The following is an 18,035-nucleotide window of genomic DNA, read 5'->3' on the forward strand; positions in this document are numbered from 1 at the left end:
TTTTCTCCCAGTTTGAAATTATTTCAAAACAAGTTTTTAAACAGTAAGGGAAATCAAGAATTTCTTTTTGATAATGAACATAACTTAAAACCGGCAGCAATATGTTTCAACAATGAGAAGAGCTGGTACAGTGGTGCATCAGATCCTAGTGTATCAGTATCTTCTTTCTCTTCCTGTCTGCAAATTTCTCCTTTCTCTTCTTCCCTTTCCTTCTTCCTTCCTGATGGCTTAGGGTTAAGCAGTGGCATTCAAAGGCAAACCTTGCTTGTTCTGAGTCTAGGTTTACTGTGGCCAGCCTATTTCGGGGTGTCATGTTACATTCAGATGAAGGTAATATTAAACATCACAGCAAACATAAGTGATCCAAGTTCTAGCATCCTCTATAACACAGAACACCATGATCCTTGAATGTTCTATCAAGCTTCACTGATTAAACTGTTAAAAAGTACATCTAATGACCATGAAGGCAAGCTTAAGTAATTCCAAAATGTCTTTTCTAACGTTTTCTGTTCTACTGGAACACAATAAATGGTAAATAAATATTGATAAGGAAAAACTGAAAGACTTATTTGTCCTTCGAAATAATGGTACCACACATTTTAATGATACAGTAAAAATGAATCATACACTGTGGAAAAGTTGTAGATTTTAAAAACCCTAATTACTCAGATAATATGGTTAAAATGACTTATGGTAATCCCACTTCTATGAGATACTGATGTGATATCTGGAAAAAACTGGTGTTTAATATTCCAAATGAAATATCTATTGCCTAAATATTTCTCAAAAGTTTCATAGATGAACCACCAAAGTGAAATTTCGCCATTTTAACAGTTGTCATGTCAAAGATGTCACTGCTTCGGTTCATAAAAAGGAATATTTAAAGATGTTTAAATCATAACTTAAGATAACTACATTTTTGTGTATTTTCATATTTATTTAAATTTCATATTTACAAAGTTTAATTTTTATTTGCTATTATTGCTACAGGATTACTGAATTTATTTCAATCAAACTGAAGGAAAAATGAAGTAAGGATTTATAATTTCTGTCAATCATACTAGAAGTGAAACAGAACATTTTTTTCCTCCAATAAAAGGCCGATTTGAATGAGAAGTTCAAATTAAAATCAATTACCTGTCAGATCCATTCCAACAACATTCAAATTTATCAAATATGCAGTCATTTTCATATAGTGAACAAAGTTTACTTCTGAGGTATTCATGAACCTGGGTTTTAAATATAAATATATTATTATAGATATATTTAACTTCAAGATCTAATTGATATTAGAAAAATAAACAAGTCCTTATTTTTTTTAAAGGAATATACAGACACATACATACTCTGTAATCTTACTAAAACTCAACTCTCTTAGTAACAAACAATAAAGGCGTTTTATCCTTCTCACAAACAAAGCTCTCTTCCATGAACACACATTTTCCTACTGTAGGACAGAGAAAAATACCCTTTGGGGCATGACACATGAACTCTACACGCTGGACTAAAATATTTAGGCTAAAATACATTTGAAAGTGGTGCAGATAACAGAATAAGTAAAGACTACTATATCAATAGTTGAATATGTTAACACCTGTTTTTTTCAGTCCATTAACTGCTGATTAAAAAAATATTCAATATTATGTTTTACTTCCTTTTTAAATACCATTTTCGGGCATAAATAACTGAATCCTACATTATCATTAAAGTGCATATGCTATGCAATTATAACTGACCCTTGAACAGCTCGAGGATTAGGGGTGTTAATCCCCCTGCACAGTCAAAAATGCACATATGGGGCACCTGTGTGGCAGAGTCAGTTAAGCATCCCACTCTTGGTTTTGGCTCGGGTCATGATTTTGGGGTCTTGAGACTGAGCCCCATGTCAGGCTCCATGCTCAGGGTGGAGTCTGCTTCAGATTATCTTCCCCCTTCCCTGTGCCCCTCCAGTTTGCGCTCTCGCCCTCTCTCAAATAAATAGGTCTTAAAAAAATAATTCACATACACTTTTTGACTCCCCAAAACTTGACTACTAAGAGTCTACTGTTGGCTAGGGGGGACTTACTGATGATAAAGTTAACACGCCATTTTATGTCTGTAGTATGTATTATGTACTGCATTCTTATAAGAAAGTAAGCTAGAGGAAAGAAAATGTTATTCAGCAAATCACAAGGAATATACATTTGCAGTATTCTACTGTTTTTATAGACAAAATATCCAAGTATAAAGTGGACCAACACAATTCAAACGCTGTTGGTCAAAGATCAACTGTATACAGTTACTCAAAGCATGCATCACTGAAAAAATCTTATCACTTGATATTCCTCATAGAATATCAAACTAATGAAAATGTACCTCTTTTTTGAAGTATAAGTCACTAGGATTTCACAAGGGGATAAACCAATAAATAAATAAATTTGGTATTTAAAATGTACTCTGAGAAACAATGCATTTCAATATTAACACTGTTAAATTACAAAGGAGGAAAGTTCCAAAGCTTTTGTTGTGATGGGGTGCAAGGGAAGGGGTTGTCTTGATCTCACTAATCCTTTTTACTTAAGAACCTTAAAAAAGAATTAATGATAGAAAAGGGTAGGTACCTTCCCAATGCTTAGAATTCCCTGTTCCTTATGAAGCAACCTAAAATCATTTTAAGTGTCCATTTCAACTTTTAAGTATAATGGAATGATTCAGGCCATGTCTATGTGACATTACGTGCAAATTTGTTAACTATGAGGAACTGCAACTCAGGGAGGGGTCAGGATAGAAGGCAAAAACTTAAGATCAAAATACCCTTTAGTCACAAAAAGCTCAGGAAGATGCTTATATAAATTCAACAACAGCTAAATCTGCATACGTTGAGTATAAAATGTAACTCTACTCTGAATCACTAATCCAATTCAGCATAAGCAGAAAAACTGCAAATTAGGTTAATCATAACAATTCAGCAAAGTTCTAGAATCCACACATAGGGTTTCCCACCAAATAATTTTAAGAGTATGAAATTAAGATCCAAATCAATTTTATTCTCAATGGCAATGGGGGTGGTGGTGGTGGTGAGAAACACCAGGAGATAGATCACAATCTTGTAAGTTATACAAATTTAACTGAAAAGAAAGCAGTATGTATCTCTTTGCCTTTGTTTCAACGTAGCATTTCCTTTAAAATTTCAAACCAGGGGCGCCTGGGTGGCTCAGTGGGTTAAGCCTCTGCCTTCAGCTCAGGTCATGATCTCAGGGTCCTGGGATCGAGCCCCGAGTCAGGCTCTCTGCTCAGCGGGGAGCCTACTTCCCCTTCTCTCTCTGCCTGCCTCTCTGCCTACTTGTGATATCTCTCTCTCTCTCTCTCTCTCTCTCTCTCTCTCTCTCTGTCAAATAAATAAATAAATAATCTAAAAAAATAAGATTTCAAGCCATTAAGGAAGAATATTTATAGTAGTTTATGTTTGTAAAAGAGGAGTAAAAGGCTTGAGAAACATCATTTTAATTTTATAGAAAACACACAACATAAAGAAGGTACCATTTACAAATTCTGTATTCTTAAAACAGTGTTAAGTGTCTTCTATACTATAGTTTAGGGTTTACCCCACGTTTCTGCTTGCCCCCATTCCTGTCCCCGGCTGTGCATGTCTTTATTCTATTCTCCAGAAGAAAGGGATAGGGTATCGATGGTGGCTGACTGACAAGAGAACCCAGAACTAATATCCTGGGCTTTCAAGCCCTTCTCCTTTAGCCTAAGACAACAGTCATCCGCCGAAAGGCAGAATGTCAGTCTGTTTGACTGGGCACGCCAAAGTTAAGCTCCAGTTCAACTACTACTGCTCATACTCCAACCAAGATGGGCCATTCTCCACAATCTTCTTCCCCACCTAGACCTTATTACTCTTCCTCCTCACTTTAAATGCAGACAGCAGTGTGGAAAAATGGTGTCAACAGTGAACCAAACTGGTAGCAAAATCACCCTTTAACTGAACAGACAACACAACCTCTATAAAAGTATACATAAAATCAACATATGGAAAAGCAACATATTTATGAATCTCTGAAGGAAAATGCCTAAGGGTCCACCCATGCTGTATTGGGATTAACACATAGTACAAAATCCTTTTCTGTGAAGACTCAGAGTAAATAGGGCATATGCTAATTGAAAGAAAAAACTGCAAATACCTGGTATGTTTCCACAGGCCTGTTTTCCATATTTAAGTCCCAAATTTTGACTGATAAATAGTCTCTAGTCATCATATATCGACCACTATGGCTGAATTTTACATCAGAAATAGAGGAGATGATTTCAGAAAAAAAAGACCTGTTACTGGGATCTTCAGGTTCTTCAAACACTAAAAACAAGCAAAAAAAATTTTTTTAAAAAGGGCAATTTGTAGAATATTCTGGCTTGGACAAAGCACTTGCTGAGACAACCATTCACAAACTTCCTAAGAGTGAGCTGGAGATGACAGGCTAGTGCAGAACTGAAAAACATCTCTCTGACTATAAGAACATAACCTTCCCTGAAAGTTTCTTAAGGGGAATGACTTAACATTGATATTGAAGATATAAAAGTATACAGTATCTTCCCAGGGTCCTATAGCTGATTTAGCAAAAACAGGAATAGCCAGGACTTCTGATTTCAAAGTGGACCAGGTCTGTAGGTTCTGCATATACCTCCATAACTTTGCCTGTATGTTCACCACAAGGGAACACACTATCCGTATTTATACCAGATTTTATTTTTTTTAGCGGCCAAGTATTTTGGTAACAGGCATGTACCCATTTTTATGAGTTTTAAAAACACTTAACAACATGAAGACAATAATAATGCAACCCCTTAATTTTTTAACCCAGTGTTTTTTCTAACTTTTTTTAAACCAAGGAAATCTCTTCTCAGAAAAATCTTCCTAGAAAGCTCAAAACAGAAAGCAACAAAGGGAGAGCAGGAGGAAAAGAGAAAAGGGAGGCAAGGAGGAAAGGAAAAAAAAAAAAACAAAACCAACTCTACTTAAGAGTTAGAGAGCCCAGCCCCAAGTTCTCCCAAAATCACATTCCATTTAAAAATATATCCACTAGGACAACAACAGACATGCTCCCAAGAGAGCCTTTTATGGTCTTCCAGTAGAATGACCTATAATACCTCACGTGGAGTCAGGCAGTTTATTACCAAAGGGTACAGGAGGCCCTGGGCACACAGGTTTCCAGATTTATAAACCCATGTAAATGTAGTCACTATGCCTGATGCCACTTTCAAAGAGCAGAAAATGTTACCATTTGAAAAAAAAGACGAAAACACTTACGTTTAGAATGCCTATCACAGAGGGCAGAGGCCCTCATGTCACATAACCGAATAGTTCCTTTACTGCTGCTGTATACAAACGTGTTGCAGCTGTTTGGATGGAATTCTGCTGCCGTAATCACCTCTGTTAGCTCTTCCATATTGGCAGGCTTGATATCCACAATATCTGGATAGCATTTTATTAAGGAATTTCCACTTAGAAAAAAGGGCAAATATAATTTTACATTTCTCAAGTTTGAAATTAATTCATAAACTTAACCACAAGGATTAATTCTGAATTGCATTCTACTCCTTATAGGAGTACAAATCCCAGAGGGATAAAAACTTCTAATGCTTGGGAAAAAATCTTAGAAGAAACCATGTTAGAATGTAGATGGGCCTCTTTTTCTGAGTATGATGCGAATCCCAGAAGCCATAAGGGAAAGACTGATTAAGTTTATCTTCCTATATTAACAGGACTTAGTGTAAATTCTAAACAAATCAAAAGTAAAAAACTTCAAGGGGGTAAAAAAGGGAACCTATCTGCAACACAAAGGAGCTGATTCACTTAATATTTTAAAAAAGTGCTTTAAAAACAAACAAAAACCCCAGAAAGTATGTAAATTCAATGAAAAAATGAGAAGAGAACAAAAAGAAATATAAGTAGTTGATAAATAGGACTTTTCACTAACTAGACTGGTAATGAAGGGAAACAGGCTCTTTTATATACTATGGGCAGATTATGAACTATAGTAAAGTACTGATTTTTCAAATGATGTCTATTTAAAAAATATAACATTAACACTAGCAGCAATAACTACATGTAACAAGACCTTTAAAGAAAGATACTTAAATATATTTATAAACAATCCTAGGTTTATATGTATATAGTATACTGTGTATGCCAGGTATGTCTGAATCACACACTTGTACATGTACAGAAAAATCTCATAAGGATAATATAAACAATGAAAGTGGCGTCTGGAGAAGTATTTCTATTGCCTTTATACCACGATGACTTCTATGAATTTCTTTAGCCAACCTTACTAAGAATATTTTTATAATTATAGATAATACTCTACAAATTTGTTTTATTAAAAACTCAACCATTAAAAAAACTTTTTATAGGTAAAACTGTATTTAATATACATAGTAGTATTATAGGAAAGTATTTAGTACTAAGTACTAAACTTACTATAATAGTACTTAATAATTCTAAGAATCCTATTTTTTAATCAATATATCATGCTCTTTATCAAAGAACTTCCCACACTATTTAATCACTTAAACACAAAGAAAAAGTGTTATAAAGTAAGAAGCTACTTTTAAAAAGAAGAAATAAAAATAACACGGAGAGATGAAAATAAATCTAGTATGGGGCACAACATGTCTTCTTTACCAAACACCAAAAAAAGAAACCAAACAGATACTAAAACTCCTGTCTGTAATCTCCAGATGCCAAAGATTAATCCGTAAATCGTCTGCAGATAAATATGTTTCATAATCACTATTAATAGAAATTGAGTTGATGTGATATGTATGAGCATTGGCAAATATTCTTCGTGGACTGGCCTCAACCATTAGGTCCATGGGCCTAAAGACTGGCACCTGTCAATAAGACACATGAAAAACGGTCATTACAAAATGCTCACTATTTACAATGGCACTTAAGGTTCAGTTCTTTATCCTAGTTTTTGAGGCAACACTATAGTATAACAGTGCAGTACGGTAGTTTATATAGTGTAATATTACACAGATTTAGCTTTATAAAGCAATTGACATTGATCTTTATAAAGTGTTGAAAAGAAAAATAAATAATTTTGTTAATTTACCTTCTTTTATAGATAGCAGTATTATTAGAATTTGATGTGCTTTCTAGTTCCAATCTTTTGCTGGAGACTCGCAAAGCTAAATGTTTCTGGTTTGGACTGGCTAAGAAGGAAATTAGCTCAGAACACCTAATTCTTGGTATTTCTTAGCTTGAACTAGAATATCTGGTCCATTTTTACCTACTTTCTTATCTCCAAAGCAAATTAATCTTGATACTTAAGGTCAGAATAGCTGACATGCAAACCATAAGGGCAAAAAAGAGTGTGGTATTGTATAAAACGGTCTTGTATTGGATCCTGGGTCACCCCCTGGCACAGACAGACCTTTATGTGGGACAGTTATTTAAAACAGGAATTTTTAATGTCCTATCTGGTTATATACTTTTTGAGAGGGGGCAGATTATCGTTAATCCTATTCAAGTTGTTTAGGATCTAGAATATGTACTATGAATACAGAACACTATCAGACTTACCATCATTTTTTCTTAAGTACTTACTCGTAGTGTAGTGACTGTAGTAGGATCTCTATACCTTCCATCTTCCTCTTTCAAGTTATACCCTTCTGGTCTTTTGTCCCTTTCACTGATTTTCCATAATTTTATTGTTTTATCTGGAGAGAAAAATGAAAAAAGTCCTTAAAAAAAGAATACTGCTAATAGAAGAAAAACATTTTAAGGCATATTCAAACACGCTATTTCATAGTTCACCTAAAAGGATCCCAAGAATACAATCTCTTATATGACTTAATAAAAAAACAAATTTCCTATTACCTGGCGAATAAAGACATATATACATAGAACTACAATACAGAAATGACAAATTATACATTAGTGGCACTCAAGGTACCATTTTTTAGAAAGATTGTATTTATTTATTTATTTATTTGAGAGAGAGAGAGAGAGAGAGAGAGAGAGAGAGAGAGCGCGCGCAAAAGCGGGCAGAGCAGCAGGCAGAGAGAAACAAACTCCCCACTGAGCAGAGGCCTGACACTAGGCTTAATCCCAGGACCTTGGGATCATGGCCTCAGAGCCAAAGGCAGACACTGAACTGACTAAGTCAGAGGTGCCCCTCAAAGTACCATTTGGTATTAAAATCAAGTCACAACCAGGTCCTTGTCCTTTAAAACTAATTAATCCTGGGGGGGGGGGGGTTGTGTTTGTGCGTATAAGCACCTACATGTCTGTAAATACAAACACATACATACACATACACATTTTTTTAGAAAAGAATGGAGTTACTACTATAGCCTATTATCTAGAATAAAAAGGATAAAGGAGTATCCATCTCCTTTATCTCCTAGGATTTCTAACAGATCCTACCAAAGACTCCACAAATTCCTACAAAGACTGGATGCCTCTGTTTGAATCTATCTTTCCCTGTTGTATTAGGGATTCAAGTCAAGTTGGTCACGGTCTGAAAAAAAAAAGACCAATTAAAAGCTGTGTCCCAAGTTCTTTAAGACAAAATTCCTGGTATCAAGAATATATTAAATAGTATTTTTATTTTTTAAAATTAAATGCTTACTTTTGGAGTCAATTTTGACTTACAGTAAAGTTGCAAAATTGTCCAAAGTGTTTCCATTACGCTTCACCCAATTCTTCTAATGTCAACATCTTAAGCAACCATGGTATATTTGTTAAAATTAAGAAATTAACATTGTACATTACTACTAACTAAACTCTAGACTTTACTCAGAATGCACCAGGTTTTCTCCTAACAGCCCTTTCTCTTCCAGGATCTAAGCAACACTGTATTTATCTGTCAAGTTTCCCTAGTCTCTCTGACTTTAACAATTTCTCAGACTTTCCTTAGTTTTCATCATCCTGACAGTTCTCAGAAGAGCGATGCAGTATGTCTGCTGTTTTCGCATGAACAGACTGGGATCACTGGTTTTTAGGAAGAATACCAGAGGTGCAGTGAAGGTATACACAGTATCAACATGACTTTCCCACTGGAGATGACAGTTCTGTTCACTTGGTTAAAGCAGTATCTGCTAGGTTTCTCCATTTCAGAGTTAATTTCCCCCTTGCCATACTCTAGTCTCTGGAAATGAATCTCTGAAGTCCAGTCCACACTTAAAGGAACAATTAAATTACAGTCCCTGTGAGGAGGAGCATCCATCCATGTATTTTAAATTCTCCTGTAAGAAGCATTTCCTCTCCCTGCTTATTTATTTATTCAACTAACTTTTTATTTAAATCATTACAGACTTGTGCATGTTTATTTGATACTTTGGTTATAATCTTCGAACTGCATTCATATAAAAGTATCACATTCTTAATGGTCCTTTCATAATCCAAAGGGTACAATTGAAAAAAAAAGAAGTGTATAGAGGCACTTTCTAATACATTGTCTCACAGAGAGGTACAGGACTCCTCTAAGCCTACCACCTCTCTCTGCCTGGTAGTGAAGAGGGTGCTAGCCAACCCTGTGGATACCCTTTGCAAGGATGAAGTGTAAGAAGAAAAAAACTGCTAACTTTACTAACTTGTAATCTATTTTATCTAAACCCTAGTAATCTACAGTTAAGTCATATGTGTTTTCTATGTAGTATGTCTAGGTAAAGATTTATGCATGTTAGGATATTCTACTTGTCCCCAAATGTAGTAAGTCAAGCCTAAACTCTTAATTTTCAGGGTAATTACCCAAAAATAAGGATGAAAAGCTTCTCCTCACCCAATCTCCGAAACTGTCTTATTGCCTGTCCAAATTAATCATCCTTACCAAAAATCCAGATAAAGAAATCACAATATACTTACCAAACTTTTCAAATAAGATGTAATTAGTTTATGGTTCCTAATAGTGTTTTAGGAAGAAAAAAAATTTTTTTTAAATCACGAAAAACTGGGTAAAATGATTTTTTAAACGTATTACCAAAAAAATTGTCACTTAAGAGGTTAAAACAATTTGGGAGTCTGGGTGGCTCAAGTGGTTAAGCATCTGCCTTTGGCTCAGGTCATGATCCGGGGTCCCGGGATCGAGTGCTGCATCAGGCTCCTTCTCAGTGGGAAGCCTGCTACTCCCTCTGCCCCTGCCCCTGCTTGTGTGCTCTCTGTCAAATAAAATCTTAAAAAGGGGGGAAAAAAAAAAGAGGTTTAAAAAATTTAGTAACATAGGGGCGCCTGGGTGGCTCAATGGGTTAAAGCCTCTGCCTTTGGCTCAGGTCATGATCCCAGGGTCCTGGGATTAGGCCCCCCGCATCGGGCTCTCTGCTTGGCAGGGAGCCTGCTTCTTCCCCTCTCTCTGCCTGCCTGCCTCTCTGCCTACTGGTGATCTCTGTCTGTCAAATAAATGGATAAAATCTTTTTAAAAAATTTTAATAACATAAACACAGGATAGAAAAGTACTATACAATTTCAGTGCAATGCTTGGGAACAAGGCAGGTCAGAAATAAAATATTTTAATACGTGTAACAATTTTAAAAAAAAATCAAATTCTTAAGATCTGTAGTAGTGACTTTTTTAGCTGTAGTTTTTGGCCTATTGGAGGTATGTGACAATAATCAAACTCCATAGGACTACATGCAAAATTATGCAAATATACATATTTTTCTATAAGGGAATTATTGGATTCCTCAAAGAAATCTGTCATTTCCAAAAGGTTAAGAACCACCGCTCTATGGTGTTTCCCTACAGTGCCAATACTAACAAGTAAGGGCACCTGGGTGGCTCAGTCAGTTGAGCATCTGCCTTTTAATCAGGTCATGATGCGGGGGGTCTTGGGATCCACCCCTTAGTGAGCCCTGAGTAGGGTTCCTTGCTCAGCAGGTAGTCTGCTTCTCCCTCGTCCTTTGCCCCTCCCCACTGCTCATGCACTCTTTCTCTCTCACAAATAAAACCTTAAAAAAAAAACAAAAAAAAACAAAAAACTAACACATAAAGAGGGTTCCTAAAGTCCGTAAGCCCCACTGTTGGTCTCACCATAAAAAGAGGATTGGGAAAGGGAAGACCGCGCTACCATGTTTCCTTTGTGGGAATGCAGCTTTATGATTAAAGAGATTCTTAACAACAAGCTGTTAAAATACACTTTACTAGTAAACTTTTTATTACTCATATATATATTACTCATATATACAAGACCCACGGTCAACAGGTTAGAGGTAGAATGATAAGCAATGAGGAAGAGTTGAGGAGAACTCAGAGAAAGCAAAAGGAGATGAAAGAAAGAATACACCCACCTGAAGAAACATTAAATGAACTAAAACTATGAAGTTATTTAAGTAAAACCGATTTGGGAGACATGGGACAGTTTATGATGACCGTGGAAAGCCAATGCACAGACAAAAGTAAGATTACTTTCGGTCAATCACAGGTGATATGTTTAGTCCTGTTTTCCACCAATTTCCTACAGGAGTTCATCTTTTATGAGTGGAAAGGCCTGTTGTTATATGTGGAGGAGAGGTATTATTTTGCTCAATCTCACAGAGACAACTATACCAAATAATATAAAAAGTATTACTTAGATTTAAGCGATGCTGACATTCTCCCATGATTACTTTCTCTCTTCTTAAACAATAAAGCTTTCCAGATACTGCTTAAGTTTTAGTCCTTCCATCCTTTCCCCATCCCACCACATCCAGACACAGTAGTCTGTAAAATTCCCACAATGGTTTTATCCTTCCAAAGTGGGCTCTATTTTCTAGCTCAAAAAAAAAAAAAAAAAAAAAAAAAAAAAAAAACCACAGCCCCAAATAAATGTATTTTATTTACTATTCATTAACAGTAACAACAAAAGACAGAAACCTACAATGCCTTGTGCAAGTGCCCTTTAAAATAATTTGTATTATTAATCAAGGGCTTAAAATTTACATGGTAAACATACTGGGGAGACTGCTGTTTCCGTCTACAGAAAAATACTACATAGAGTCACATACTTGAGACCCAACCACTGGAATTCCCAGTGGCCTCTCCCTCCACTGAGCCTTTGAAGAGCTTACTGCCTAGAAAAGCTTGTCTGGCTAAACACTGCCTTGCATATTTCAAATCAGATAGCATGTGGATACCTGCATGGAAGACAAATTTGAGTATCAACAGAGAAGTTAAAAGGTAATTAAGACTTAATCCATAAGTGAACTAAAATGGGATTTGTTTCCAAACAATACTGAGAAGGAGGGGAAGTGGAAATATCTGAAAAAACAACTGGCTATGAACTCAGACCTGCTGAAGCTGGCTGATAGGTACACAGGGCTCCCTTATCCTAGTTCAGCCTATGTTTTAAATATTTCCCTTTATAAAAAGAAAAGTAATTTATCCCATAAGAAATGAACTGCCAAAATTAAGAACAAATATCCCAATACATGAATTATGTATGTCCCAACACACTTACTGGGGGCATTTATTTCCAAAAGCAGAAACCATATAAATTATTAGATTATGATTTTATGTGAAAGAGCAGTATCTCAAGAGCCATTTGAAATAGCTCAGTTTACCATATAAATGAAAACTGAACCAAGATTAGAAGCCAACATACAACAGGAATAAATACAATTCCTCCATCTATAATGCTCTAAGTCATAAGCTTGAAATCATTTATTTTTCTTTTAGTAAGGAGAAGAGAGGCAAATACAGTGATGTGAGAAGAGAGGGGGTAGAGGGGCGCCTGGGTGGCTCAGTGGGTTGGGCCGCTGCCTTCGGCTCAGGTCATGATCTCAGAGTCCTGGGATCGAGCCCTGCATCGGGCTCTCTGCTCTCTCGGGGAGCCTGCTTCCTCCTCTCTCTCTCTCTGCCTGCCTCTCTGCCTGCTTGTGATCTCTCTGTCAAATAAATAAATAAAATCTTTAAAAAAAAAAAAAAAAAAGAGGGGGGGTAGAGGGTTTTGGTGGACTGGCTGGGGAGAAATTTGACCTTCAGAAAAACAAAATGGACACCTAAGAGGAAGTAAACTTGAGGTGTTAGCTAATGACACTGTGTTAAGGAATACACCTTTAAGAACTTGAAAAAGTGGGTGATGAGGCCTAAACAGGATGAAAGGGGCACTTTGCATTTTCCACCATGTAAAAAACTTTTCAGAAGTTCCCTGAGTTTATAATCAGCAAATGGTAAAAAATGGTAAGGTCTACCAAGTATTAAAATCTGATTTAATTAACAGTGCCTTATATCAGCCTCAAGAAAGTTTTAATTTAAACTTTTACAGACAATGGCTAACCAGAACCTGTAAGTCCCCATCAATCACTCAATCACTCTAACGGTTCTCTTCAGACCCAAGCCCCCGAGGATTAACCAAGTCACAAAAACCCACAAGAAAAAAATTTTGAATAACAAAAAGAAGGTGCCTGTGTGGTTCAGGTCATGATCCCAGGGTCTTGGGACTGAGGCTGGCATCCAGCTTCCTGCTCCACAGGAAGCCTGCTTCTCCCTTCCCTGTCTCTCATGAATAAGTGAATAACATCTTAAAAAAGAAAAGAAATGTTCTTCAACTTGTCATGAAGTACTTTAAATTCTGGTATTCTCTTATTTGATAACTTTTCCCCAGCAGACTAAGAAGAATCTTCTCCCACCCATGAGGTTTGTTGGGAAGAAGGCAGAATGCAGACTCCAGTTTGTATCCTAACTGAACAATGGATCAAGTAGGAAGGGTGCTCCTCTAGAAAGTATCCTGGAATGGAGACCATCCTTTGACAGAGTATTTTGTATTTATAGTTTGAGATATTCTTTGGAGAGTTTAGGCACACTTTAACAATTATGAGAACTTTAACATTTATGAGAACTTACTACGCATACCAGGAATTTTATTTACTACCCATAACAATACTACTACATAGATATTACCATCTCCAGTTTGCTGACAAGGAAGTAACTCAAGTGCTATAACCTCTCCAAGGCTAGTAAGCCAAGCTGTGACAAGCCATACCTGATCTAAATCCAATGATCAAGTCCCTTTTTATTTCCACTACAGACTGTGTATGCACCATAAGAAAATTGACACCCGAGGACCTTTTTGTGGAATTTAAAAACTAAGAGAATTTAAAAACGGAAGACAAAAAAAAAGAATTTACACATTCCCTATGGAAGACATATTTCCAAGTGTCTATTTGCAGAAATCTCTGAACACCTATTCCTCTTTGTAAAGAACTAAGTATCCTATAGGACATATGTAGATAGTGGGCATACAAAAGGAAAAAAAATAACACTTACCATTGGTAGACAATAAAAACTGAGCAGCATTTTTCTGGGGTAACCACCTAATTTTGTTGATCTTTTCTTCTATTTCTAAACTTTTCAAGTAGTCAAACTCTGGTTCATGGCTCTGAAAGGTGCTGTAAACATTATATTCTCCTCTGCTATGAGACTGGATTTTGTTCTAAAATGGAAACAAAAATATTTGGACCATTGTTGAAAAATATTTCAAAAAATAAACATGCAATCAATTTCCAACAGACCTTGTAAAATGCTGGTTAATTACTTGCCATCTTAAATACAACTATATTGTTTTTTATATTTAAGGCCTTCAAGGAATAAGTAAAACAGCTCCCATCAAAAAGGGAAAAGCTAAATAAAGCCTAATAACAATTAAGCCCAATTCAATAGGAAAAGTGACATTAAAATATGATCATTTGATTATTAATTTACCATTATTTAATACACAGTAGAGAACTATTAAAAAAATCTAAGCATCCTTAATGAGGGAGCACATCTGAAAAGGTAAGATTAAATAAAATTAATAAAAAGGGAAGATAAGCGTGTCAGAATCAGCTGGCCACCGCACTCTTTCTCCACCCACTTTAAGGTCAATCAGTTATTTATTATGATGTATTGTCCTCCTCTTCCTTTCTTCCTTTCTCATGCCTGCCTTTAAGTCATTTCACTGCTGAAAAATTCTTATTTAAGAGCTCTCATCAATGTAATGGCATTATCTGACCCTGACTTCCCACCCCAAGACCACTGTTACAGAGCTCTGTTACTCACTAAAGACCACATTCAGCATTACCCAGCAAACCTCATTCCACAAACCCATCAACAATTGCTTCCCCTCCTTAAGTCTGCCTTCTTATGAGCCTAGCACACACTAATTTCTTTCATTTAGTTATCAGTGTGAGTGAATATAGTTTAAGCTATTGGATAGAGACTACTTGTGAACTACTTCAGTTAACACTAATACCTTTGCAAAAGTGAGAATCAGAACCATGAAGGAATTTCATCTTTTCAACCTATTACCACATAACTAAAAATCTTTCCATCAAAAACATTAAAAGTCTAGTTCTAAGAACCTATGGGAAAACAGTTTATAAACGAAAGATATTACTGATAGTCAATTACTTTTAAAGTAAAAGTGAATTTATCAAGTGAAATGTTTACGATTACCTGATTATAAGAATGGCTCATTAGTTATTGTTCTCCATATAGAAAGAAAACCTTATTGAATCATCATCTTAAAACCATGTTTTGGGGTTTTTTTCCCCAGTAGTTTGATTATCTGGATTGTCATTCATAATTCTAGTTATATTTGAACCCTCTGATAGCAGTATCAATTACTGAGTTTGCCAATATAAAGAATGCAGGGCATACCATAAAACATAATCCACACTGCCGATTCGAATCTTAGTCTCATTATCATACTTACACACTAAATCAAATAACCCTATCTATCAAATATATATATGCTAATATTGCTTTAGAGAAATTCCGTAAGCCTTCTATGGAAAATTGCTGTTTTAAAAGGTCTGTCATGCAGATGTTGGCGAGGATGCAGAGGAAGGGGAACCCTCTCTCACACTGCTTGTGGGAATGCAAGCTGGTGCAGCCACTCTGGAAAACAGTATGGAGGTTCCTAAGAAAGTTGAAAATAGACCTACCCTATGACCCAGCAATCGCATTACTGGGTGGGTATTTACCCCAAAGATACAAATGTAGTAATCCAATGCACCCCAGTATTTATATCAGCAATGTCCACAATAGTCAAACTATGGAAAGAGACCACATGTTCATCGATAGATAAATGAATAAAGAAGATGGGATATATATATGAGGGAATATTATGCAGCCATCAAAAAATGTGACATCTTGCCATGTGCAACTATGTGGATGGAACTGGACGGTATTATGCTAAGTGAGATAAGTCAATCAGAGAAAGACAATCGTATGATCTCACAGATGTGTATAATCTGATACACAAGGCAGAGGATCATAGGGGACGAGAGGAAAAAATAAAACAACACAAAACCAGACAGGGAGACAAACCATAAGAGACTTTTACTCTCAGGAAACAAATGGAGGGTTGCTGAAGTGGAGGCGGTGAGAAGGATGGGGTGGCTGGGTGAGGGACACTGGAGAGGGTATGTGTTGTGGTAAGCACTGTGTATTGTGTAAGACTGATGAATCACAGACCTGTACCCCTGAAACAAATAATACATTATATGTAAATAAATAGTTTGTCATGTTATTCTCCAAAAAATCCAAAATAGCAATTCAATTTTTAGCATGAATGCTATGTTTTGAATTTAAACAAGAAACTATGGTACCATGTACACATCAGGTTCTAGAAGTATGGAGATTGAAAAACACAGCATCTCTACCTTCAAGTAACTTATGTAAGTGGAACTTTACTTAAAGCAGAATTTAAGGTCCACATAACTTAGGTAAGCAATATAAAGAACTAAGGGCAAGCACATATAGTTCTATATGTAAAAACTGTATCTATATGGATCACAACAAAGAAGTAAGTAAAGCACAAACATATGAACATATCTTCTAAAACAGAAAAGAAAAAAATACCATCATTCTAAAGACTCAATAATTACTACATGGGTCTAAACATGATCCATTACAGAATACAAAACGAAACCATGGAGGTGATTAACAGTCTTAATGGATTTTAAGAAGCACTGTTGCTTTTCAACAGAAAAAAAATACATCACAGAAGATGAAAGTTATGTCTACAAGGTTAAAAATGCCAGCCTAGGCTCATATATTAGCATCCACACCCCTGAAACTCCACTAAAATTACAGTGAAAGAATTTTTAAAGACAAATCAACAAGAACAAAGAACAGCAGCAAAAATGACAGTAGCAGTAACAAAAAGCAGCAGCCATAAAAGAGACGCATAAATGGAGACTAGCTTAGTGAACTGCAGAGAGCTGTGAGCTTTTGCCTTAAGTGAGCAATCAGATTCCACCTAAAACGAGGAGGGATGAGTTTATATTATTGTAATGATCATGACAGTGAGTAAGTACAAACGAAGTACCGTGAACAAAATATGAAGAAAAGGAAATATAATTCCCTGTTCTTAACACTGTGCCCCCCAAAAATGCATCACAGAATGTTTTGTTTTAAAAATTCTCCTACATAGAGAACCAACACATTGTAGAAATATTGCATATTTTTGTTTTCTTGCATAGCTGTTTGCAACTCCCTTTATCGTAGCTTGTTATGACCACTTAGAGAACTTATGTTCTTAACCAATCTCTTTACAGAATTATATATACAGCTAAATAAAATACTTTTATATATGAAAATAAATAAATCTAGAAGTGCTTTATCCTTCAATACATGTAATAGTGCCTGGCGTAACAGGCATTCAATAGATGACCAAAAAGAATAAAAGCTGGTACTGGTATGGTAAAGGAGGTTGGAATTAACCCAGTAATTAGAGTACAGTGCAGAAATCAGAAGAAATGGGTTAGAGGTACATATAGTAAGACAAAAGGATCTTGAAAACATAGCTCTTCGTTTAAAAAAGTAGGATATTGAATGAGATGTGATATACAGTATTTTTCCTATATACTAAAAACACACAGTACCAAAAAAAATGAAATCACACATTTCAACAAACAAAATTCATAAATATATAAAAGATACTATATCATGACCAAGTTTTAGAACAAAGTAATGAAGACAGTGTGGTACTCACACAGTACTGACAAATAAACCAAAGGAATAGAATAAAAGGCCCAGAAATAGCCCTGAATTACAACAAAGTAGCACTGGTGAACCAGGATGGTCTTAC

The 18,035-nt window shown here is 35.8% G+C and overlaps 1 protein-coding gene across 3 annotated transcripts in view; it reads right to left on the reverse strand.

The window, feature by feature from the left end:
• Positions 1-18,035, reverse strand: part of LOC111154409 (protein phosphatase 2 regulatory subunit Balpha) — a 91,445-nt gene that overhangs the window by 2,915 nt on the left and 70,495 nt on the right. For all 3 annotated transcript variants that reach the window (XM_022513990.1, XM_022513998.1, XM_022513979.1), the window contains 6 exons: positions 14,228-14,393; positions 7,592-7,704; positions 6,696-6,873; positions 5,288-5,452; positions 4,167-4,336; positions 1,138-1,229 (listed from right to left, as the gene is read on the reverse strand). In XM_022513990.1, the coding sequence (XP_022369698.1) occupies positions 1,138-1,229; positions 4,167-4,336; positions 5,288-5,452; positions 6,696-6,873; positions 7,592-7,704; positions 14,228-14,393 (884 nt within the window). The remainder of the gene's footprint in view (positions 1-1,137; positions 1,230-4,166; positions 4,337-5,287; positions 5,453-6,695; positions 6,874-7,591; positions 7,705-14,227; positions 14,394-18,035) is intronic.

The sequence above is a fragment of the Enhydra lutris genome, unplaced genomic scaffold (assembly GCF_002288905.1).
Source record: "Enhydra lutris kenyoni isolate GAN:26980312 unplaced genomic scaffold, ASM228890v2 scaffoldscaffold3, whole genome shotgun sequence".
In the NCBI taxonomy this organism is placed as follows: domain Eukaryota; kingdom Metazoa; phylum Chordata; class Mammalia; order Carnivora; family Mustelidae; genus Enhydra; species Enhydra lutris.